The 7,172-nt window shown below is 43.7% G+C and overlaps 3 protein-coding genes and 1 long non-coding RNA gene across 4 annotated transcripts; 3 read left to right on the top strand and 1 right to left on the bottom strand.

Moving 5' to 3' along the window:
- Positions 1–25: 25 nt before the first annotated feature.
- On the top strand, positions 26–1,851 carry Ppt2 (palmitoyl-protein thioesterase 2). The gene is made up of 5 exons (XM_020951363.2): positions 26–323; positions 432–573; positions 642–749; positions 1,097–1,370; positions 1,436–1,851. The coding sequence occupies exons 1-5, from the start codon at positions 177–179 to the stop codon at positions 1,632–1,634; spliced, it is 870 nt and encodes a 289-aa protein (XP_020807022.2). The 5' UTR covers positions 26–176; the 3' UTR covers positions 1,635–1,851.
- On the top strand, positions 1,801–4,277 carry mre11 (double strand break repair nuclease mre11). The gene is made up of 5 exons (XM_020951352.2): positions 1,801–2,322; positions 2,384–3,452; positions 3,510–3,670; positions 3,735–4,047; positions 4,110–4,277. Exons 1-5 carry the CDS (start codon positions 2,096–2,098, stop codon positions 4,197–4,199), a joined length of 1,860 nt encoding a protein of 619 aa, XP_020807011.2. The 5' UTR covers positions 1,801–2,095; the 3' UTR covers positions 4,200–4,277.
- Positions 4,278–5,053: 776 nt separating this feature from the next.
- Positions 5,054–6,017, bottom strand: Osi21 (Osiris 21). The gene is made up of 2 exons (XM_086831115.1): positions 5,302–6,017; positions 5,054–5,192 (listed from the first exon to the last, which is right to left on the bottom strand). The coding sequence occupies exons 1-2, from the start codon at positions 6,015–6,017 to the stop codon at positions 5,054–5,056; spliced, it is 855 nt and encodes a 284-aa protein (XP_086687241.1).
- Positions 5,891–6,581, top strand: LOC147644035 (uncharacterized). The gene is made up of 2 exons (XR_015271264.1): positions 5,891–6,026; positions 6,110–6,581. It is a non-coding gene; the product is annotated as an uncharacterized LOC147644035 (long non-coding RNA).
- The last annotated feature ends 591 nt before the right edge of the window (positions 6,582–7,172 follow it).

The following is a 7,172-nucleotide window of genomic DNA, read 5'->3' on the forward strand; positions in this document are numbered from 1 at the left end:
TATTCGAATTCAAAATGTATAATCTGTAATCGATAGGCGATAACTCCATTCATTCAGCATTTGGATGCGTCCGCTTCACAATGAGAATGGCTCGTGGGAAAGAAGAAGAGAAACAGCTGAAGATACGGATACATCAACAACAACTCTTTTAAGCGAAATCTATTGTTTGCTGCGAAATGAGGCTACAACCACACATCCTGCTGGCGACATTGGCCTCTTGCTCGATTCTCAGCGGTACACTTGCCTACAAACCGGTGGTAATCCTGCATGGAATCCTTTCCGGACCAGAGTCCATGACCTTTTTAGTGCGGGAAATAGAGAAGGTTTGTTATTGGACTCCCCTTGTTATTGTTTACAAGCAAAAGACCCCCAATAACAAGGTCAAAGTCTACTTAAACAGCGCAATTTATGTTTGTTTTCGTAATTCTTAGATTCATCCCGGAACCATAGTTTATAACTGCGATAAATTCAGCGGATGGTACAGTCTGGAGAACGCCTGGCGGCAGGTTGATCAGGTCAGGGATTACCTGAACGAAGTGGGCAAGCTACATCCGGAGGGCATCATTGTGCTGGGTATGTTGTAGTCTAAACTACCCTGAATTAATTCATTTAATATCTAACCCTTTAATTGCATTTCCCAGGCTACTCCCAGGGCGGTCTTTTGGCACGGGCGGCCATCCAAAGTTTGCCCAATCACAACGTCAAGACCTTCATATCCCTATCATCGCCACAGGCGGGGCAATATGGAAGTAAGTTTGGCGTAATTTCATCAGGAAACAATCAGAGTGCTAATGGTTTATGCATTTTTATAATCACAAATAAGTTGTTGATATATACCGAACCGTCATATCTCGGTTTTAATGAGCATATGTGTTGTAAAAGTAACGATTCCTATAATTACTTCGACTCGCTTTGTTTCTTTTCTTTGTTATATCGTTTCTTTTGTATATTTTTCAAAAGAAATCCACATTAAAATTTAGAATTATGTAACCTCACTGAGAATTCTAAAAATAATAGGGTTATTTTCCAATCTTTCTGTGCCCTCACAAAATAATATATATATACACTTCATTTTAATCATCCCTTCTATTTTCAGCCAGTTTCCTCCATCTGATATTTCCCGATTTAGCGGCCAAGACGGCATTCGAGCTCTTCTACTCCCGTGTGGGTCAACACACCTCTGTGGGCGGCTACTGGAACGATCCGCACGAGCAGGATCTGTATTTAAAATACAGCGAGTTCCTGCCACTGATCAACAATGAGAAAAGAACCTCAAATTCCACATCCTTCAAGATGGGAATGGTGCGGCTCGAGAAATTGGTCATGATTGGGGGACCCAACGACGATGTAATCACGCCCTGGCAGTCCAGGTAATATCTCTGCGGTGTTTATTCGTTAAAAAAAATAAAATAACGTAAGGTTCAATCCCCTTTAGTCACTTTAGTTACTACGACGAAAACCTAGATGTGATTCCATTTTACCATCGAAAGTTCTTCACCGACGACTCCATCGGTATTAAGACCCTGCAGGAGGCGGACAAACTCATCATCGTGGTAAAGCCCCATGTCCATCACCTTGCCTGGCATACACGGAAGGATGTCATCCATGAAGTCATAATGCCATATCTGGACTGAATAATTAACTCAAACTGTACTTGAGCGATCAAAAGGGCTGTGATCGATCGGAAAGACGGGACAAAGCTCACACTCATCAGTAAGCGTTAATGTGAAGCCAGCATACAGAATGATCTTTTATATATAATCTAGGTTTTTATAAATTGTAAGTTTACAGCGATTTTTAGTTGTGTAGGGAAATTTATATGAAATTATTAATATATATTTTACATACTTATATATTATTAAGTTTTTTAAAAATATCTGGTTGAGAGGAGACGACAGTGTTTAATAACCTTACGTTATCAATTGTTAATTTAAATGCGGCGCCTTATCGATATACAGAGCGATTACGATAACTCGCCAACATTGGAATTGCGTCGCCCTCGATAGTTTGCTCTCTTGCTATCGGTTTGGTTCTGGCGAAATTAAGGCGGCAACTAAAATTGTGTTTATTCTATTTTAAACAAAATAACAACGCCATGGGCGATACTACAGGAGCAGAGCAGGACGCGGACAATGTGATTCGCATCCTGGTAGCCACTGACAACCATTTGGGATACGGCGAAAAGGATGCGGTGCGCGGGGAGGACAGCTTCACTGCCTTTGAGGAGATTCTAGAGCTCGCGGTGTCCGAGGACGTGGACATGATCCTGCTGGGCGGCGACCTGTTTCACGACGCAGTACCCAGCCAGAATTCCATGCACAAGTGAGTGGCAAACCTTTTTTCTATTGTGAGTCCTATAGTTTTAATTCCCATTGTTCAACAGATGCATCGAACTCCTACGGCGTTACACCTTTGGTGATCGGCCCGTTTCCCTGGAAATCCTCAGCGACCAGGCACAGTGCTTTCACAATGCTGTAAACCAGTCGGTAAACTACGAGGATCCCAATCTAAACATTGCCATCCCAGTGTTCTCCATCCATGGCAATCACGACGATCCCAGTGGCTTTGGCCGTCTGAGCTCTTTGGATCTATTGAGCACCACGGGCCTGGTGAACTACTTTGGCCGCTGGACGGACCTCAGTCAGGTGGAAATCAGTCCTATTTTGATGCGCAAGGGTGAGAGCCAGATGGCCCTGTACGGGCTGAGCCACATCCACGACGGACGATTGGCTAGGCTGGTCAAGGATTTTAAGGTGAACTTTAACTGTCCCGACAAGCAACGCGAAGACGGCAAGGAGGGCGAGGAGGAAGACGAGTGGTTCCACCTGCTGGTGGTACATCAAAACCGTGCAGATCGCGGGCCAAAAAACTATCTGCCCGAGGACTCGCTGCCGGCGTTTCTGCACCTGGTGATCTGGGGTCACGAACACGACTGTCGTATCGAGCCGGAGGTCAATGCCAAGAAGGGATTCTATGTCTCGCAACCGGGCTCCTCTGTGCCCACGTCTCTGTCTGAGGGCGAGGCCAAGAAGAAGCACGTCGGCCTGCTCGAGATCTACAAGAACAAGTTCAAGCTCAAAGAGCTTCCACTGCAGACAGTGCGTCCCTTTGTCTACGACTCTATTGTCCTGCCTGATCGCGCCGAAGAGTTAGGCCTGAACGAGGGCGATGCCTCCACTAAAGTATTTCGATTTGCCAAGGAACGGGTAGAAGCCATGATTGCGCAGGCAAAGGACCAGCTGACAGGTCACCCCAGGCAGCCCACACTGCCGCTCATCCGGCTGCGGTTGCTCTACACCGACGAGTCGTGCATGTTTAACACAATCCGATTCAGCCAGATGTTTGGCACGCGGGTAGCCAATGTTCAGGATGTGGTGCTGTTTAGCAAGCTAATCAAGCGGACCAAGATGGAGGCTGTTAACCTGGACAAGGAGGCATTGCGACGAGCCTTGGTAGGCATAAAGGATACAATTCTCTTACTTATTAATTACCCTTTCAATACATTTTAGGAAGCGGATAATGCCACACGTGTGGAAGAGCTAGTAGATCGTTATTTCGACGAGGCAAAGACCAAGAAACCTTTAAGGTTACTACACTCAAAGGCCTTGGCCGAGATGACCTATCGCCTGGTGGAACGAAAAGATGCCAATGCTGCCGAAAACATTGTCAAGTAAGTCATAAAAACACATACAATTATTTTTCGCATATTAACCCATGCAACCTATGCAACGCAGGTTCTATAAGGAAAAAGCAGTGGATTATTTAATGGAAACCCTGCCCAACGATGAGAATATTGACGATGCACTAGAAAGTTTCCGCGTGCGCCACAAACACGAGGACCTCTTAAAAATGCTCGATGCTAGGGGAATCAAAGTGAAGCCGGAAGAAAAATTCTCATCTGTTTTGGCAAGTGAACCGAACACAACCGATGCCCCCACTACGGGACGGGGACGAGGTAGCCGTGGCCGTGCCACCACTCGGGGCCGTGCTGCTGCCACAACAGCTGCCCGTGGCAGAGCCCAGTTAGATGTGTCTGTCAATACTACGGTATGGAAAATTTTTTTTGCAAAATTTTTTATCTAGCTTACGTTTTTTCCACTTTCGAACAGCGCTCCTCTGGAAGGCAACAAACTCTCTTGAGCAACGTCCGAGGCACTCGTAATGCCGCCACCTACACTATATCGGATGATTCTGATTAAAGACTACACTTCCGGTTCGCAGTTAACACATGTGACTTCGTAAGCTGAATAAAAGAGAATGAAATTTGTCTTAACCTATTTTTGACAGATGATATATATAAATCGATTTTTCGATATTTGATGCCATATATCAGTATTTCACCGGTCCGATATATGTTCGGTGAATCGTTATTCTTTTTGATATAAGCTCAAAAGAGACAAATATACCAAGAGCTCAAAAGAGACAAATATACCAAGTAATATTATATTTTTCAATGATTACAATATTTTCAAAATAATTTCAATATTTTTCGATATTTAAAAATTGCATACATAACCTCTAAAAGTTAAAAGTTACCGATATTTTTAACATGAAATTGCATACATAACCTCTAAAAGTTTAAAGTTAACGATAATTTTTACATGATATTCATCGCAATATATGTATCTGTCATTTCAATATTTTTCGATATTTAAAAATTGCATACATAACCTCTAAAAGTTTAAAGTTAACGATAATTTTTACATGATATTCATTGCAATGTATGTATTTGTCAATAAGTCATGTGGAGCACGTGGAACCTTCTCGAATCCTTCTATATCTAACCCCCCAAGATTTTTATATTGATTTAGTTTAATATTAGTTTATTATTAGGGTTAATCGGCGTCTGGGCCAACTTCAATATAGGTTAGCCTATGTCTTAAAAGCTACATAAAGGTGAACGGCTGCTGCCAGGCGGCTATGGGGGCGGTATTCGAACCCCGATTGATTGTGGATCGTTTCTTTGGTAGCCTAGCTGCTTCAGGACTCCGCCGGTTAAACGGCGGAGAGTTCTCCAGACACCCATCCGACCGGATACGCCGGCGGAAACGCTTTACTGCTGGTGGTACTCGTAGTAGTAGCGATATGGATCCACCGAAGAGCTGCCACCCGCGGCTGTTACGCCCACGGTACCGACTCCTCCTGCCCCAGCGGTCGTCTTGGAGACCGGCCGGATCACATAGGTGTTGCGCCTGAAAGAGAAATGCACAATAATTACATTGGGTTCAGTTTTGGAGGAGTTTTCCCTCATTTGAGATCCAAGTTCTATATTAATCCTATGTAAATCTCTTGCAGACCCACCTGTTGTTATCTCCGGCGTGCACCTGGAAGCTGTGCTCCTCGCCGCCGTCGGTTGAAAATAGCTTCTTCAGCGCTATGATACCGGCAATAGTCAGGGCCACCTTGCTGATGACCAACGCCTTGCCAGCAATCGTCGCTAGAGCCTTTAGGCCCAAAGGACCAGCGATTCCCATGGCGGTGAGCAGGGCAGCCACCACGTATTTGATGTGGCCGCCTTCCTTATGCTTCTTCTTCTTCTTGTGGCTGTGCTCATGGCCACGTCCCACAACCTCATCGCTGCCGCTGCCAACGTCCATGTCAATCTTAAGCGTGTGCGTCCGTATGAGTTTATCCGCCTTGGAGAGAAGGGCTCGATCGATAGGAGCCAAACCACCAAACTGTCGGGCATCTGTCAGTGAGGACAAGATACTGTCCGGTTCGGTTTGGTTCTGCTTCTCCAGCACTAGGCCATCCGCGATCTTAATAGAGTCCTGATCCAAGGCTCGAGACAGAGCATGAAGCGCCTTCTGTTTGAGGCATCCTATAAAGTCGTTCTTGTCCTGACAGTCATCGTAGACTCTTCTCACAAGCGCCATCTCTGGGCCCAGATCCCATCCCCAATCACTGAGACTGGAGGAGGGCGTCTCCACTGTACTGTGGCGTCGTCTTCGCGGAGCCACCGCCGTTGAGACGGAGGCAACCAACGCCAGGAGCAGCAGCCACTCGAGACGCTTCATCGTTTAATAGTTGTGTGTTTGTGTGTGATTCAGCTATCCAGTGTCCTGATTTAGTGTTCTTGTAACTGATCTCTGCTATTGTATATCCACAGCCAGTCGTCGACGATCTTGGGATGCTACTGCAGCGAAATCGCTGGGCGGTGAGAGCTTTTATAAATTGCGTCCCGAGACTGCGAGGCACTCAGACGGAAAGAACTAGCGTGCTCGATGGGATGCAGACGGATCTTGGACCTGAGTTCGAGATGAAGACGGATCGGCAGCTGCTTTGGGAGGGCAATTAGCATTGGCCATATGTATTTTGCGATGCCTTCAGCCGGCTTTGTGCGCTGACATGTTTTCGTTACCCAACCACGGATGGATGCCCAACGATGCTCCGCTCTCGCATTCATATTCGGCGTCGACGGACTGCTGGCACTTTTCGATTTCTATAAACATTTTGTATCCCATCGGTGGTATTACAATTACACTCATCCATCAGTGATGCTTTTTGAGTAATTCAATTTAAATAATTTTCATACTTACTCCTTAAATATTTAAAATTAAAACTTTAACATTTGTTTCTGACGCTAAAGAATACTTATTTAATAAGGTTTCTAGTTCTTTCTAGGTGACATAGGAACCATCTGATCAAAAAACAAAATTATTATAGTTGTAAACTGTGTGATTATTTTTTTTTTTTTTAGTTCAGGATATTATTATTTAAGTCAGAAGCTTGCAAAGCAGTGAAGGAGTCATTTTCGACACTATAAACTATATATATTATTGATCAGCATCAAAATCATTAATTAATTAATTAATCGATCTAGCCATGTCACGAAGGAAAAAATTTCAAAATTTTATAAAATTTTTTAAAATTGTCAAAATTTGTCAAAAATTAATATTTAAAATCTTAAAACTCATTATGCAGATTTGTTAGCCGTTTAAGAACTAGCACAAATCCGCTTTCCGAATCGAAATTAATGCATTTTTGGCTTAGTTGTGATATTTAAAAAATTTTAATTTACTCAAAAAAGTAGTATTTAAAAAACACCGATTTAATACACATAGAATATACATATTTAAGGTTTTCTTGGAGAATTATGAAGACCCAGAAGCCAATGAATGCCAAAGGTTAAATATATTTCATTTTGTAATTTGATTCCTTATTAATAACCA

The sequence above is a fragment of the Drosophila serrata genome, unplaced genomic scaffold (assembly GCF_035046125.1).
Source record: "Drosophila serrata isolate PLE 108 unplaced genomic scaffold, ASM3504612v1 contig_240, whole genome shotgun sequence".
Classification (NCBI taxonomy): domain Eukaryota; kingdom Metazoa; phylum Arthropoda; class Insecta; order Diptera; family Drosophilidae; genus Drosophila; species Drosophila serrata.

Coding starts and splice junctions, on each gene's coding strand:
- Ppt2 (XM_020951363.2), top strand. CDS start 177: ATGAGGCTACAACCACACATCCTGCTGGCGACATTGGCCTCTTGCTCG. Junction 324..431: donor TAGTGCGGGAAATAGAGAAG/GTTTGTTATTGG, acceptor CGTAATTCTTAG/ATTCATCCCGGAACCATAGT. Junction 1,371..1,435: donor ATCACGCCCTGGCAGTCCAG/GTAATATCTCTG, acceptor AATCCCCTTTAG/TCACTTTAGTTACTACGACG.
- mre11 (XM_020951352.2), top strand. CDS start 2,096: ATGGGCGATACTACAGGAGCAGAGCAGGACGCGGACAATGTGATTCGC. Junction 2,323..2,383: donor AGCCAGAATTCCATGCACAA/GTGAGTGGCAAA, acceptor ATTGTTCAACAG/ATGCATCGAACTCCTACGGC. Junction 3,453..3,509: donor AGGCATTGCGACGAGCCTTG/GTAGGCATAAAG, acceptor AATACATTTTAG/GAAGCGGATAATGCCACACG.
- Osi21 (XM_086831115.1), bottom strand. CDS start 6,017: ATGAAGCGTCTCGAGTGGCTGCTGCTCCTGGCGTTGGTTGCCTCCGTC. Junction 5,193..5,301: donor CACGCCGGAGATAACAACAG/GTGGGTCTGCAA, acceptor TTTCTCTTTCAG/GCGCAACACCTATGTGATCC.